The sequence below is a fragment of the Neolamprologus brichardi genome, chromosome 8 (genome assembly GCF_056152115.1).
Source record: "Neolamprologus brichardi isolate AB-2024 chromosome 8, ASM5615211v1, whole genome shotgun sequence".
Taxonomy (NCBI): domain Eukaryota; kingdom Metazoa; phylum Chordata; class Actinopteri; order Cichliformes; family Cichlidae; genus Neolamprologus; species Neolamprologus brichardi.
The window spans coordinates 21505836-21521507 of record NC_142111.1 but is presented as its reverse complement, the minus strand read 5'-3'; the positions used below and the strand labels follow the sequence as shown (position 1 = coordinate 21521507).

General features: G+C 37.3%; 4 protein-coding genes across 4 annotated transcripts; 2 read left to right on the top strand and 2 right to left on the bottom strand.

Moving 5' to 3' along the window:
• The first annotated feature begins 921 nt into the window (after nucleotides 1-921).
• LOC102799603 (interferon a3-like) lies at nucleotides 922-2551 on the top strand. Its single transcript, XM_035908746.2, has 5 exons — nucleotides 922-1104; nucleotides 1174-1257; nucleotides 1671-1820; nucleotides 2259-2348; nucleotides 2453-2551. The coding sequence occupies exons 1-5, from the start codon at nucleotides 922-924 to the stop codon at nucleotides 2549-2551; spliced, it is 606 nt and encodes a 201-aa protein (XP_035764639.2).
• Nucleotides 2552-4059: 1508 nt separating this feature from the next.
• Nucleotides 4060-5052, bottom strand: LOC148101797 (interferon a3-like). Its single transcript, XM_087844819.1, has 5 exons — nucleotides 4921-5052; nucleotides 4737-4820; nucleotides 4455-4604; nucleotides 4278-4361; nucleotides 4060-4158 (listed from the first exon to the last, which is right to left on the bottom strand). The coding sequence occupies exons 1-5, from the start codon at nucleotides 5050-5052 to the stop codon at nucleotides 4060-4062; spliced, it is 549 nt and encodes a 182-aa protein (XP_087700945.1).
• A 2331-nt stretch (nucleotides 5053-7383) lies between these two features.
• Nucleotides 7384-8486, top strand: LOC148101796 (interferon a3-like). Its single transcript, XM_087845201.1, has 5 exons — nucleotides 7384-7536; nucleotides 7638-7721; nucleotides 7899-8048; nucleotides 8222-8293; nucleotides 8388-8486. Exons 1-5 carry the CDS (start codon nucleotides 7384-7386, stop codon nucleotides 8484-8486), a joined length of 558 nt encoding a protein of 185 aa, XP_087701327.1.
• A 3267-nt stretch (nucleotides 8487-11753) lies between these two features.
• On the bottom strand, nucleotides 11754-12748 carry LOC118454370 (interferon a3-like). The gene is made up of 5 exons (XM_087844821.1): nucleotides 12617-12748; nucleotides 12431-12514; nucleotides 12138-12287; nucleotides 11960-12044; nucleotides 11754-11851 (listed from the first exon to the last, which is right to left on the bottom strand). Exons 1-5 carry the CDS (start codon nucleotides 12746-12748, stop codon nucleotides 11754-11756), a joined length of 549 nt encoding a protein of 182 aa, XP_087700947.1.
• Nucleotides 12749-15672: the final 2924 nt, after the last annotated feature.

Sequence of the window (15672 nt, the reverse complement as noted above, 5' to 3'; positions counted from 1 at the left end):
AAGACTTTTCATAACACACTCTGCAACTACTCCACCGCATAGCCTCAAACAATATATTGCCAGTATATTTGGCTTTTTATTGGTTTCAGAAACTCAAAAAACATAAACTTCAATCACTCTATACTCCTTTCTTATCCTCTGTAATCGTACTTGAAAATGAAAGCAAACGCGCGTAAGGAAGTTTCGCACTTTCATTTTCCTTTGTGTCTACAGCCAAGACACAGCACTGATGTGTGTGTCTACGGACACAGCACTGATGTGTGTGTGTCCAAACTGGATTTTAACTGGCTGTTTGATCTTTTTTTTTTTTTTTTTACTTTTTTTTTTTTTAATTACCTACCTTAATGTATTGCAAACTGCCAAGAAGGTAAAGACTTCCTGAAAAACATTGCTGTAAATCTTCTATCCTCAATTTTCCAAGATTAAAATCAAGAAGTAAAAACAGATTTCGGATAAATAAACTTTTTCTTGACGGTAATTAAATTACATTTAAATTAACTGAACTAATTAAACGACTATTGTTCTACGTTTACAAAAATCGCCTAAAGGTTTCATATTAATCTCAACCATTAAGAGGTGGACATAATTAAAGGAGGAGATTTTTGTTTTTATGCTTTTATATGGTAACTTGACGTCATCTTATGGTGCTGCTGCCTCAGTCTTTTTTTTATATCATAGCAAATTTTTATACACAATTATCCCAAAGAACAGATATTAAAACTGAAAACGATGACATACATCTGCAATGTTTTTACTTTTGAGACGTGTGCCAGCCTGAAAGGATTTTCCAGCTGATTAGAAAGTGAAATAGGTGTGTCCTTGGGCTCTGCTATAAATGAAGCGCTGGAGGTTTGCTCCATCAGAACACAAGGACACATGAGAGTTTGCTCCACATAAAGGAAATTTCTACATTTTTCAAAAATGATCAGCAGGATTTTCTTCGCTTGCCTGTTTCTCGGGATGTACAGTACGGGCTCCTCGTTAAGTTGCAAATGGATTGTAAAACATCCAGGCGACAGAATGAGTCAATTCAGTCTGCACAACAAACAAGCTTTAGGTCTACTTGATATGATGGTGAGTGCACTTCTTTGCATAATGTTTAATGTGGTATTGATTTATATAGTTTGATTAGTTCCGTGCATGTGATGTCTGTGCGTTTTGTGTGTGATGCAGATTACTAACACCACTAAGGATGCTGAAATTGAGCACAACGTGGCTTTCCCTAATCGACTGTATCGCAAGACGTCCAAAGCAACAGTAAGTCAACCCCAACTTTTTACATAAAGTTGTTTATTTTTTTAATGGAAGAACTGAAAGTGTCAGGATGGCAAATCCACAAAAGTTTGTCTTTACCTATATATAGACTGTTCAGCTATTAAAGGGTCGTAGGGATTCTCTCCCACAGAGCCAAGGGAGTTGTTTCTTATCACGACTCTGTCATAACTCCTGTGCATAATTCAAGGACGAAATACAAAGAACTCATTTTCAACCATTTATTCCTGTGCAATCTAAGATATATCTGGGAAAATTTTCATTGCTGTGTGGATTCTTGTTCTTTGACTTTCTAAGCCATCCATCTTCAAGTGTCACAGAAGTATTCCTATAGTAATCTCTTCTTCTTCTTCTTCTTCTTCTTCTTCTTCTTCTTCTTCTTCTTCTTCTTCTTCCAGGCTGAGGATAAACTGGCTTTCACAGTTCAGATTCTGGAGGAGCTGTTTGCCCTGTTTGAGGAGGATCGCAGCTCTGCCTCATGGGAGGAGAACACAGTGGAGAACTTTCTCAATATTGTGAACAAACAGGCTGAAGAGCTTCGCTCCTGTGTAAGTTCACTTTCATTTGTTTTTGTAATTTTACAATGAATTCAATCTCTCTTGTGTAAAAGACCTGACAATTAGGGGTGGCTGTAGCTCAGGTGGTAGAGCAGGTCATCTACTGATCGGAAGGTTGGTGGTTCGATTCCTGGCTTCCCCTAGTCTGCATGCCAAATATCCTTAGGCAAGATACTAACCCCAAATTGCTCTCCGATGCATCCATCGGAGTATGAATGTGTGTGAATGTTATCTAGAAAGCACTTAGAACGATGTGTTTGTGCGAATGGGTCTGAATGGGTGAATGCACAAGTTGTGTAAAGCGCTTTGAGTGCTCAGATGAGTAGAAAAGCGCTATATAAGAACCAGTCCATTTACAACTGTGAATAAGTTAAAGTGGTGAATGATTTATTTAAATATATTTTGTTTTATTTCTCTTGATTTATTTAGATTGGAAGCCACAGTTACACGACACAGAAGAGGCAACAGCGGACAAAAATGTATTTCAAGAGACTTTTAAATAAAATCCTAAAGAAAAATGTAAGCCTGCATTATTTTTTTTACTGAGCCTGTATTTAGTATTTAGCTATGACAGATATTACACCGCTGGTATTTTAATAATGATAATATTGTTGTCTCTGTAGGGTTACAGTGCTGAAGCCTGGGAGAAGATCAGGGACATAACAGAAGATCATCTGAGTCAATGCGCATTCCTGGTTACACCGCTGGGAAATGCCCACTGAAATTTATCTCTCGGATACATTTTTTAAAAATATATTTGTTAATTTATTTTTTAAATTATATCTTAGTTGGTTTCATTTATTTATTGTATTTATGATATTTACACTATTATTTATTTTTAATATTTGTGTATTATTTATTTATGTATTTATTTATTTATTTGTTTTGTACATTTTTATTAAAATAAACTATTTCATATTATTCTACATGTCAAAGTCAATAAATATTTTCTTATCTCACAAATTGAAATATGTTGACTTTTCTGTTCCTGAAATATCAAGAATAAGGGTTATGCACTTATTTTTAATGAGTGCAATCAAACATTAGAAACATTGTCCAGATTTATATAGAAAGATTGTTTTGATTCTTCACAAAAGCTCTTATAACATAGAAAGTAGAAGTACTGATACCTCATATGGAGTGAGCATGAGCACCAAGACCACTTTAGAGACTTTCTTTGGTTTGGTTTCTTTTGGTTTATAAAGTATGACGAGTAAATTGAGAGCTTTGCCTTTACACTCAGCTCTCTCTTCACCCTGATGGACCAGTACAGCAGCCGCAGCACTGATCTGTCTGTCAATCTCCTTCCCCCTTCTCCCATCACTCGTGAACAGGACCCCAAGATACTTAAACTCCTCCACTCGGGGCAGGAACTCATCCCTGATCACGAGTGGACAGTCCACCCTTTTCTGGCTGAGCACCATGGCCTTAGATTTGGAGGTGCTGATTTCATTCACTTCGTTACATTTGGCTGTGCAGCATTCCAGTGCGAGCTGGAGGTCATCAAGCCAATAGAACAACATCATATACGAAATGCAGAGCTGAGATTCAGAGAATACCTAAGTAAAAGCTTTCTGCCACAGATACAAGAGGACTTGTTTTGCAGCCATGAGACGTGAACAACTTGTAGTCCCTGAGTAGACCATGAACTCCTCTCTATGTCAAAATATTCCAAACGTGAGGCCATCAGTTAGAATTTGTCCCAAACTGGATCAATGTACAACAGAAAGGCTGAAAAACATTATCCACGTTTTTGATTATTTCATTATGAAATAACTGTCTTAATCGTGTCAATTTATTGATTAAGTGACAGAAGAGTTACATCTTATATTATGGGCTTTCCTTTTAACCCATTAGAGAACACTTTCATTCCACTTTCGTGAACTTCCAAGCACTGTGAAGTTTTGTTTTTCATTTTTTAGTTTAATTGCAATCGAAATCTGGTTAAAGGAACTTACAAGTTTACCATTTTGATATTAAAAAGTAATATAAACAATAAATTCACTTTGTAAGAAGATAGACTCTTTTATTTAGTAAAATATATTTTACAAAATGTTCATTTTGCTCATTATAAAGATAAAAAATATTCCAAAATCTTGATCAGCATAGAAAAACAATCAAAACAAAAATATACAAATAACCAAGTAAATAAATAAATAAATAAAATAAATAAATAGACAAGCAATTAAATTAACACAGTCGTCATCACAGACATGACAACAGACAGGTTTTAGTGGGCCGTGTGCAGAGATGAAGCCAGCTGTTCTGCTCTCATTAGATGGGCTTTGGCTTCTTTCCTGATCACCTCCCAGGCTTCAGCACTGTGACCCTACAGAAATAACAATATTAGTATTCTTATTAGTAATATTAATATTTAAAGACGTTATTATATCTATTTATCTTTAGGATGACCTAAACCCCAAATTAATGAGAATGATGTGATCTTACCATTTCCTTTAGGATATGATGTGAGAGTCTCTTAAAGTACATGTGCAGCTTTGTGGTTTTCTTCTTGTGACTGTGGCTCCCAATCTAATTTAATTACAAGCAAAATGACAATTAAGAATATGTCATGTCATGTAAACTATTCGAATGTAATAAAAACCTAACTGAAAGTGAACTTACACAGGAGTGAAGCTCTTCAGCCTGTTTGTTGACAATATTGAGAAAGTTCCTCACTGTGCTGTCCTCCCATGATGCAGAGCTGTGATCCTCCTCAAACAGGACAGCCACCTCCTCCAGAATCTGAACTGTGAAAGCCAGTTTATCCTCAGCCTGGAAGAAGAAGATCAAACACAGACCACGTTAGAAATGCTTTAATAATAATAAGAGTGGATTTAAATTAATCTGTCCTAAGGGAAAATTATGTTTTTTTCTATAAATAGGCAAAAGCTGAGGTTCACTTACTGATGATTTGGAAACCTGGCGGTACAGGTGATTAGGGAAGGCCACGGTGACCTCCACTTCAGTGGTGTTAGTGGCGTTTTTAGCCTGAAACACATTGAATGTTTTAGTCATCAGATGCTAAATTGAAATAATTCTTTCACGAAAAATAACAAATTAACTAATATTAAAACATTTAAACACTCACCATTGTATCAAGTAGATTCAGAGTTTCTTCGTTGTGCTGTCTGAATTTATGATCCATCCATCTGCAGCTTAGCGAGGAGCCTTCAGTGGACAGAGCGAGAAACAGGCAAGCAAAGAGAATCCTGTTCATCATTTTTAAAAGGTATAAACTTCCTTTGTATGAAGCAAACTCGGATGTCTCTCAGTGTTCTGATGGAGCAGACCTGCAGCGCCGCATTTATAGCAGAGCGAACATATTTCATTTTCTATATACCTGGGAAACCCGCAGGTTTTCACCTCAGCGTACAATAAGCTGTAATGTCGGACACGTGGGATTTAAATTTCCGTCTATAAAAAAGAAAATATCCCACACTTAACAATATATCTTAAAGAAGATAAGATATCATAATGTGAGGGTTTGACATCATTATGAGGATTCCTGGAGATACACATCCATCTGAACACCTAAGAAACATGACGACAAACTCAACTCACGACTGATGATTTCATTTGTAACCACAACGTGTATAGGCTTACGTTTTGATACTAAACAGTTAACGTGATACAGGGATATTAATGCTGCTTTGAGGACATTTACATCTATTATTGTCAAGAAACGGGCATGTGGCAGGCAGACGGTGGACCCACATGCATGAACAGGTGACGAAACAAACCTGAGCAGATCAAAGGTCAGATATATGTTAACGATAACGTCATTGCAAGTACTACAGGTGCTGGATTGCTTTTCTTGTTTGTTTGTTTTGTTTTGCTGAGGGGACTTTTTTCAATTATTATTATTTCAGACTCATTCAGAATCGGAGCTGATGAAGACTCCTGGTTTCCTCTCCACTACTGGTTACATGAGGCTAACACAAATACATCACAACTGATTTACAAGTACAGCAGAAGTGCAAGCTGTTTAATAATGAAGAAACTGCAAAAAAGCTAAATGCAGGCCACATGAAATGATGAAATGATGCAATGATGCAATGAACCAATGTAAATACACCTGCTCATTCATACCTGCGCTCATTCTTCACCCACGTGGCAGCCGCTTTCATTTTCCTCGGTAAAGAGAAAAAAAATACCCAAGGTGGAAGCTGTAGTTTACGAGTATCACCTATAGGCGGCGTAGAGTTTCTATTTGTAACAAGTGTCACCTGGCAGTTTGCTGCCTTCTGCCGTGTGATTGGCAGAGGAACTTTGAAAAGGTAGTAGGTGTGTGAGTTGAGGTCAGCGCTCCTCGGTGAGGAAGTTCCAGAGACAATTAACTCACTCTGGTTCGAGTGGGTATGTTGTTCGTGTGACGACAAGTTTTAATGGTGTTCAAGCTGTAGATCGACAGCGCACGTGGAAATCGATCGATATTCTGTTGTTGTGATGCCTCTGCAGTTAATTTTTAGTTGTTCTTTTGGTTGATTTGTAATTTTGCTTTGGTTAGTCCGTCCAGCCGTAAAAACTGTTATGAATGATGCGCTGACTAACCTCTCTTTCTGTTGTTTTTTTTTTTTTTCGTTTATTTGTTTGTGCCACTTCCCTTTTATAAATCCAGACTGCAGGTCACCGCTGATTCCCAGCTGTGCTGAGACCCGAATTGTTTGCAGTGTGTGCCCAGTGGCAAATTGATTGCAGTGTCTCTAAACTGGGTGTGACGTTTGCAGTGTAGTGTTATTTGCTCGCACCTTTGGTTTGATAGGTCTCATGGGAATATTAGTAGAATGTGTTGTAAGTCCTGTCTGGGAATGAATGGGAAATGTATGTTTAATTGATGTAATAAATAAATTATAAATCTACTTCTTTGACATTTTATTTGACACCTTAGTGCTCTGTTACATATTGTTGTAGACGCCAAAGACTTTCTGTTCTCTGTTCACAGCTCCTGCCCTGCTAAAGACTTTTCATAACACACTCTGCAACTTAAAAACTTGAAAGAATATTTGACCAGTATATTTGGCTTTTTATTTATTTCACAACCTGAAAAAACATGAACTTCAATCACGCTATACTCTTTTCTTCTCTCCTGTAATCAACCCTACTTGAAAATGAAAGCAAACGTGCGTAAGGAGCGTAACTGACGTTTGGCACACATCCGCTTTCATTTTATTTCATCATGAGTGACGAAATGTGTTCGATGATATAAATACTGTAAGAAAGAATTTAGATAAATATACTTTCACATGACGTAATTAAATTACATTTTTATTAAACGACCATTGATCTACGTTTGCTTAAAATCACCTGAAGGTTAATCTCGAACATTTCCCTATTTTTATGGAATACTATCTTAATATTACACAATCATCCCCTAAAAACTCAAATACAAACAGAAATGATGGCATAAATCTTTTTTGTTTTAACTTTCTAGTTGATATGAAAATGAAATTCTCGCTCTGATATAAATGAAGTGCTGGAGGTTTGCTCCATCAGAACACAAGGAGACCTGAGAATTTGCTTCACACTAAGAAAATTTCTACATTTTTCAAAAATGATCAGCAGGATTTTCATCGCTTGCCTGTTTCTCGGGATGTACAGTACGGGCTCTTTGCTAGGTTGCAAATGGATTGTAAAAGATCGAGACTCCATAAAACATCAATTCAATGTGTACAAAAACAGAGCTTTGGGTTTCCTTGATATGATGGTGAGTGCACTTCTTTGCATAATGTTTAATATGGTATTGAATTAAATAGTTTGATTAGTTCCATGGATATGATGTGTGTGTGTGTTTTGTGTGTGATGCAGATTACTAACACCACTAAGGATGCTGAAATCGAGCACACAGTGGCTTTCCCTAATCAACTGTATCACCAGAAGTCCAACGCAACAGTAAGTCATCACCAGCTTTTTACATAAAGTCTTTTCTTTTTTTAATGAAAGAATGGAAAGTGTCGTGATGGCAAATCCACAAAAGTTTGTCTTTACCTATATATATATATATATATATATATATATTTCTCTACTGAGCTCTTCTTCTTCTTCTTCTTCATCTTCTTCTTCTTCTAGGATGAGGATAAACTGGTTTTCATAGTTCAGATTCTGAAGGAGCTGTTTGCCCTGTTTGAGAAGAATCGCAGCTCTGCACCATGGGAGGAGAACACAGTGGAGAACTTTCTCAGTATTGTCGACAAAATGGCTGAAGAGCTTCAGTCCTGTGTAAGTTCACTTTCATTACAATGAACAATGATATTGCATTTTTTTTTTTTTAATTTTACAATGAATTCAGTCTCTATTATATATATTTTATCAGTCTCTGACAAATGTGAATAAGTTAAAGTGGTGAATGATGTATTCAAATATATTTTGTTCTTTCCTTGTGGGTTATTTAGGTTGGAAGCCACAGCAACACGACACAGCTGACGCATTTCCAGAGCCTCTCAAATGAAACCCTAAAGGCCAATGTAAGTCTGCATTATTTTTACTAAACCTGTATTTCAATATGACAGATATTACACCACTGGTATTTTAATAATGATAATATTGTTGCCTCTGTAGGGTTACAGTGCTGAAGCCTGGGAGAAGATCAGGAACATAACAAAAGATCATCTGAATCGATGCGCAGTCCTGGTTATATCTCTGGGAAATGCCCACTAAAACTCGTCTTTTGGATAAATTTTTAAAATGTATTTGTATTTCTAAATTGGTTTAATTTATTTATTGTATTCATAATATTTACACTATTATTTATTTTTTAGTATTTGTGTATTATTTATTTATTTATTTATTTATTCGATTTCTGAAAAATGTCCATAAAATAAACTAGACACATTTCATATTATTTTATATGTTAAAGTCAATAAATATTTTCTTATCTCACAAATTGAAATATGTTGACTTTTCTGTTCCTGAAATATCAAGAATAAGGGTTATGCACTTATTTTTAATGAGTGCAATCAAACATTAGAAACATTGTCCAGACTTATATAGAAAGATTGTTTTGATTCTTCACAAAAGCTCTTATAACATAGAAAGTAGAAGCACTGATACCTCATATGGAGTGAGTATGAGCACCAAGACCACTTTAGAGACTTTCTTTGGTTTGGTTTCTTTTGGTTTATAAAGTATGATGAGTAAATTGAGAGCTTTGCCTTTACACTCAGCTCTCTCTTCACCCCGATGGACCAGTACAGCAGCCGCAGCACTGATCTGTCTGTGAATCTCCTTCCCCCTTCTCCCATCACTCGTGAACAGGACCCCAAGATACTTAAACTCCTCCACTCGGGGCAGGAACTCATCCCTGATCACGAGTGGACAGTCCACCCTTTTCTGGCTGAGCACCATGGCCTTAGATTTGGAGGTGCTGATTCTCATTCACTTCTTTACATTTGGCTGTGCAGCATTCCAGTGCGAGCTGGAGGTCATCAAGCCAATAGAACAACATCATATACGAAATGCAGAGCTGAGATTCAGAGAATACCTAAGTAAAAGCCTTCTGCCACTTGGCTACACCTAGAAATTCTCTAAATAAAAATTATGAACAGAATCGGTGACAAGGGTGGCCCTGGTGGAATCCATCACCCACCGGAAACCAGTCCGACTTATTGCCGGCTATGCGGACCAAGCTCCTGAAATGGTTGTATGAGAATTGAGTGGTCCATAGCAATGGGCCAAACAGCCCATACTCCTGAAGCACCTTCCACAAGACACTGTGAGGGACATGGTCGAGTGCCTTCTGCAGGTCCACAAAGCCCATGTAGACTGGTTAGACAAACACCCATGCACCCTCAAGTATCCTCAAGAGGATAAAGAGCTGGTCCAGTGTTCCACGATCAGGATGAAAACTGCATTGTCCAAGGTTCGACTAACTGCCACCTCAGAGGTACCACCCCTGATCTGGTAAATGGTCTGATTCTATACTCTCCCGGAGTACACAACATGCCTCATTCACCCACAGCATGAAGAAGTGCTTCATACAAGCACTTCTAAACTCAAGTGCAACCTAAACTACATTCATATACATTCGATGAACGCATCGGAGGGCAACTCAGGGTTAGTATCTTGCCCAAGGATATTTGGCATGCAGACTGGGGAAGCCAAGGATCGAACCACCAACCTTCCGATCAGTAACTGATCTGCTCTACCACCTGAGCCCCACACAAAGTAAAAGTTGAACAAAGCCCATGTAGACTGGTTGGACAAACTCCCATGCACCCTCAAGTATGCTCAAGAGGATAAAGAGCTGGTCCAGTGTTCCACGATCAGGATGAAAACTGCATTGTCCAAGGTTTGACTAACTGCCACCTCAGAGGTACCACCCCTGATCTGGTAAATGGACTCTATACAAAATGCCTCATTCACCCCCACTCATACAAGCATTTCTAAACTCAAGTGCAACCTAAGCTACATTCACACACATTCTCCGATGAACGCATCGGAGGGCAACTCAGGTTTAGTATCTTGTCCAAGGCACGCAGACTGGGGAAGCCAAGGATCGAACCACCAACCTTCCGATCAGTAGCTGAGCTGCTGTACCACCTGAGCCACAGCCACCCCATACAAAGTAAAAGTTAGACTGATGCAGTACATGAGCACAATGCCTATACAAATACACAGTCATGCATAAAAGAACTGAAAAATGGTACATACTTCTTCAATTCTAAGTTTTTCCATATTCAAGCATTTAAAATAAATAAAAAATAAATAAATAATTTGGTCATTTTCAGGTTGTAAAATAATTTAAGTGGAAGCTTAGACGACAGTATTTATAATTATTTAACAAAAACTAAACTTCACAGCACCACATCTGAAATTAAGTATATTAGCACTGATACAAGAGGACTTGTTTTGCAGCCATAAGACATGAACAACTTGTAGTCCCTGAGTAGACCATGAACTCCTCTCTATGCCAAAATATTCCAAACGTGAGGCCATCAGTTAAAATTTGTCCCAAACTGGATCAATGTACAACAGAAAGGCTGAAAAACATTATCCATGTTTTTGTTTATTTCATCATGAAATAAATGTCTTAATTGTGTCAATTTATTAATTAAGTGACAGAAGAGTTACATATTATGGGCTTTCCTTTTAACCCATTAAAGAACACTTTCATTCCACTTTCGTGAACTTAAGATAAGAGATAAGATAAAACTTTATTAATCCCTCGGGTGGGTTCCTCTGGGAAATTTGGTTTCCAAAAAAGCACAGCACCGACAGAAGTTACAGAGTTACAGAATATTATATATATATATATATATACACATATATAAATACAAAGACATATATAGATAAAATATACAAAGGGGATAAATAGAATAAATAGGAATAAAAAAAATAAATAAAAATACAAGTGAATTGCACATTTCAAGTATGGAGTCTATTGCACCGCTGTTTATTAACAAAAAGTATTGCACAGTGAAGTGAAGAGGCACTACAGCTTAGTTGTTCCCCCCTCCTTTGTCCTCCTGTTTCCCCTCCCTCTCCCCTCCAGAGAGGAGTTAAACAGTCTGATGGCGTGTGGGACAAAGGAGTTTTTAAGTCTGTTGGTTCTTGTCTTTGGGAGAACTTCCAAGCACTTCCAAGCACTGTGGAGTTTTGTTTTTAATCTTTTAGTTTAATTGCAATCAAAATCTGGTTAAAGGAACTTACAAGTTCACCATTTTGATATTAAAAAGTAATATAAACAATAAATTCACTTTGTAAGAAGATAGACTCTTTTATTTAGTAAAATATATTTTACAAAATGTTCATTTTGCTCATTATAAAGATAAAAAATATTCCAAAATCTTGATCAGCATAGAAAAACAATCAAAACAAAAATATACAAATAACCAAGTAAATAAATAAATAAATGAATAATTTAAATAAATAGACAAGCAATTAAATTAACACAGTCATCATCTCAGACATGACAACAGACAGGTTTTAGTGGGCCGTGTGCAGAGATGAAGCCAGCTGTTCTGCTCTCATTAGATGAGCTTTGGCTTCTTTCCTGATCACCTCCCAGGCTTCAGCACTGTGACAGTACAGAAATACCAATATTAATATTCGTATTGTTATTGAAACAAGTTATTATATCTATTTATCTTAAGGATGACCTAAACCCCAAATTAATGAGAATGATGATCTTACCATCTCTTTTAGGATATGATGTGAGAGTCTCTTAAAGTACATGTGCAGCTTTGTGGTTTTCTTCTTGTGACTGTGGCTCCCAACCTAATTTAATTACAAGCAAAATGACAATTAAGAATATGTCATGTCATGTAAAGTATTCGAATGTAATAAAAACCTAACTGAAAGTGAACTTACACAGGAGTGAAGCTCTTCAGCCTGTTTGTTGACAATGTTGAGAAAGTTCCTCACTGTGCTGTCCTCCCATGATGCAGAGCTGTGATCCTCCTCAAACAGGGCAGCCACCTCCTCCAGAATCTGAACTGTGAAAGCCAGTTTATCCTCATCCTGGAAGAAGAAGAAGATCAAACACAGACCACGTTAGAAATGCTTTAATAATAATAAGAGTGGAATAAAAAGACTAAATTAATCTGTCCTAAGGGAAAATTGTGTTTTTCTCTTTAAATAGGCAAAAGCTGAGGTTCACTTACTGATGATTTGGACACCCGGTGGTACAGGTGATTAGGGAAGGCCACGGTGACCTCCACTTCAGTGGTGTTAGTGGAGTTTTTAGCCTGAAACACATTGAGTGTTTTAGTCATCAGATGCTGAAGTGAAATAATTCTAAAACTATTTAAATAACGAATCAACTAATATTAAAACATTAAAACACTCACCATGGTATCAAGTAGTTTCAGAGTTTCTTCGTTGTGCTGTCTGAATTTATGATCCATCCATCTGCAGCTTAGCGAGGAGCCTTCAGTGGACAGAGCGAGAAACAGACAAGCAAAGAGAATCCTGTTCATCATTTTTTTAAAGGTATAAACTTCCTTTGTATGAAACAAATGTCTCTCGGTGTTCTGATGGAGCAGACCTGCAGCACCGCATTTATAGCAGAGCAACAGATTTCATTTTCTATATACCTGGGAAACCCGCAGGTGAGCGGACACGTGAGATTTAAATTTCCATCTAAATAAAAGAAAATATCCCACATTTGACAATATATCTTAAAGAAGATAAGATATCATAATTTATAAGTGTTAAAAGTTACTTGATATAATTATGAGGATTCCTGGAGATACACATCCATTTGAACACCTAAGAAACATGACGACAAACACAACTCACGAATGACGATTTTATTTGTAACCACAACGTGTACCTTTTGATACTAAACAGTTAACGTGTTACTGGGATATTAATGCTGCTTTTAGGACATTTACGTCTATTATTGTCAAGAAACGGTGTGTTGGCAGGCAGAACACGACTCGTGGGACAGAAGTTTAATCCGTCTTTATTCGCTGTAACAGGTGACGCAACAAAACAGGAACAAAACTGATCAGATCAGAGGTCACATATTTGTTAACAATAACGTCCCTGCAACTACTACAGGTGCTGGATTTCTTTTCTTTTATTGTTTTGGTTAGGGGGTCTGTTTTTATTATCGTTATATCAGACTCAGAATCGGAGCTGAGTTATCATCGCTGATGAAGACTCCTGGTTTGCCCTCCACTATTGGTTACATGAGGCTAACACAAATACATCACAACTGATTTACAAGTACAGAGGCGCAAGCTTTTAATAATGAACAAACTGCAAAAAAAGCTAAATGCAGGCCACATGAAATGACGCAATGATGCAATGAACCAATGTAAATACACCTGCTCATTCTTACCTGCGCTCATTCTTCACCCACGTGGCAGCCGCTTTCATTTTCCTCGGTAAAGAGAAAAAAAAAAAACCCAAGGTGGAAGCTGTAGTTTACGAGTATCACCTATAGGCGGCGTAGAGTTTCTATTTGGAACAAGTGTCACCTGGCTGTTTGCTGCCTTCTGCCGTGTGATTAGCAGAGGAACTTTGAAAAGGTAGTAGGTGTGTGAGGTGAGGTCAGCGCTCCTCGGTGAGGAAGTTCCAGAGACTATTAACTCACTCTGGTGCGAGTGGGTATGTTGTTCGTGTGAAGTTTTAATGGTGTTCAAGCTGTAGACCGACTGCGAGCGATCAATATTCTGTTGTTGTGATGCCTCTGCAGTTAATGTTTCTTTTTGGTTGATTTGTAATTTCCTTTGGTTAGTCCGTCCAGCCGTAAAGACTGTTATGAATAAAGGGCGGACTAACCTCTGTCGTTTTTATTTTTTATCTTTTCGTTCATTAATTTGCGCCACTTCCCTTTCATAAATCCAGACTGCAGGTTACGCATATCGCTGATTCCCAGCTGTGCTGCGACCAGAACTGTTTGCAGTGCGTGCCCAGTAGTAAATTGATTGCAGTGTCTCTAAACTGGGTGTGACGGTTTGCAGTGTAGTGTTATTTGCTCGCACCTTTGGTTTGATAGGTCTCATGTGCAGCTGGAATATTAGTAAAATATGGTTTGAGTCCTGTTTGGGAATGAATGGGAAATGTACGTTTAATTGATGGAATAAATAAATTATACATTTATCTCTTTGACATTTTATTTGACACTTTAGTGCTCTGTTACATATTGTTGTAGACGCCACAGACTTTCTGTTCTCCGTTCACAGCTCCTGCCCTGCTAAAGACTTTTCATAACACACTCTGCAACTTATATGACCAGTATATTTGGCTTTTTATTTATTTCACAACCTGAAAAAACATAAACTTAAATCACTCTATACTCTTTTCTTCTCTCTTGTAATCAACCCTACTTGAAAATGAAAGCAAACGTGCGTAAGGAGCGCCACATCCGCTTTCATTTTATTTCATCATAAGTGACGAAATGTGTTCGACGTTGACTGTTTTCATTTTTTAACAATCTTTTTATAAACTGCCATTAATGTCTTGCAACCAGTGGCGGTCCTAGCCTGTTTGGCGCCCTGGGCGAACACTCCCTCTGGCGACCCCCCCCCCCCCCCCCCCCCCCCCCCCCACACACACACACAGCCAGAACATATTAAGGATTGTACATTAACATAAAACTGTTGGACGGAACCATACTGAATTTCACCAGAGAAACACACATACACACATATGAAGAGAGAGAGAGTATGCATTGTATGCAAAAGGCTACCAAACAGCCATCATAATAATAATATGCGCTGGCTGATGTCGGGGCAGCAAGAGTACGAGCAATTTATTTATTTATTTATTTATTTTTGCCGATGCCCGTGAATCCGCCCCCCACCACAATGCTGATATCAAAAACAGCTACTGCTTGCAACCCGCAAAGAAGGTGAATACTACTGCCTGAAAATAATTACTGTAAATCTCCAACCTTCAATTTTCCAAGATAAAATAATGTAAGAAAGAATAGAAAGAATTGAGATAAATATACTTTTACATGACGGTAATTAAAATACACATATATTAAACGACCATTATCCCACATTTACTTGAAATCAGCTGAAGGGTAAAAAAATAAAACTAATATTTTTAAATTTTAGCTACCTTAATGTCTTGCAAACTAACCAAGAAAGTAAAGACTCCCTGAAAAACATTGCTGCTCCTATCTTCAATTTTCCAAGATTAAAATCAAGAAGTAAAAACAGATTTTGGATAAATAAACTTTTACTTGACGGTAATTAAGTTACATTTAAACTAATTAAACTAATTAAACGACTATACGTTTACTTTAAAATCGCCTAAAGGTTTCATGTCAATCGCAACTATTAAGAGATTGACATAGAGGTGGAGATTTGTGTTTTTATGCTTTTATGTGGTAACTTGACGTCATCTCATGGTGCTGCTGCCTCAGTTTTTGTTATATCATAGCCAA

Coding starts and splice junctions, on each gene's coding strand:
- LOC102799603 (XM_035908746.2), top strand. CDS start 922: ATGATCAGCAGGATTTTCTTCGCTTGCCTGTTTCTCGGGATGTACAGT. Junction 1,105..1,173: donor TTCTTTGCATAATGTTTAAT/GTGGTATTGATT, acceptor TGTGTGATGCAG/ATTACTAACACCACTAAGGA. Junction 1,821..2,258: donor CTGAAGAGCTTCGCTCCTGT/GTAAGTTCACTT, acceptor TGATTTATTTAG/ATTGGAAGCCACAGTTACAC.
- LOC148101797 (XM_087844819.1), bottom strand. CDS start 5,052: ATGATGAACAGGATTCTCTTTGCTTGCCTGTTTCTCGCTCTGTCCACT. Junction 4,605..4,736: donor GCCAGGTTTCCAAATCATCA/GTAAGTGAACCT, acceptor TTCTTCTTCCAG/GCTGAGGATAAACTGGCTTT. Junction 4,159..4,277: donor ATCATATCCTAAAGGAAATG/GTAAGATCACAT, acceptor TTATTTCTGTAG/GGTCACAGTGCTGAAGCCTG.
- LOC148101796 (XM_087845201.1), top strand. CDS start 7,384: ATGATCAGCAGGATTTTCATCGCTTGCCTGTTTCTCGGGATGTACAGT. Junction 8,049..8,221: donor CTGAAGAGCTTCAGTCCTGT/GTAAGTTCACTT, acceptor TGGGTTATTTAG/GTTGGAAGCCACAGCAACAC. Junction 8,294..8,387: donor ATGAAACCCTAAAGGCCAAT/GTAAGTCTGCAT, acceptor TTGCCTCTGTAG/GGTTACAGTGCTGAAGCCTG.
- LOC118454370 (XM_087844821.1), bottom strand. CDS start 12,748: ATGATGAACAGGATTCTCTTTGCTTGTCTGTTTCTCGCTCTGTCCACT. Junction 12,515..12,616: donor TGAAACTACTTGATACCATG/GTGAGTGTTTTA, acceptor AATGTGTTTCAG/GCTAAAAACTCCACTAACAC. Junction 12,288..12,430: donor ACCGGGTGTCCAAATCATCA/GTAAGTGAACCT, acceptor TTCTTCTTCCAG/GATGAGGATAAACTGGCTTT.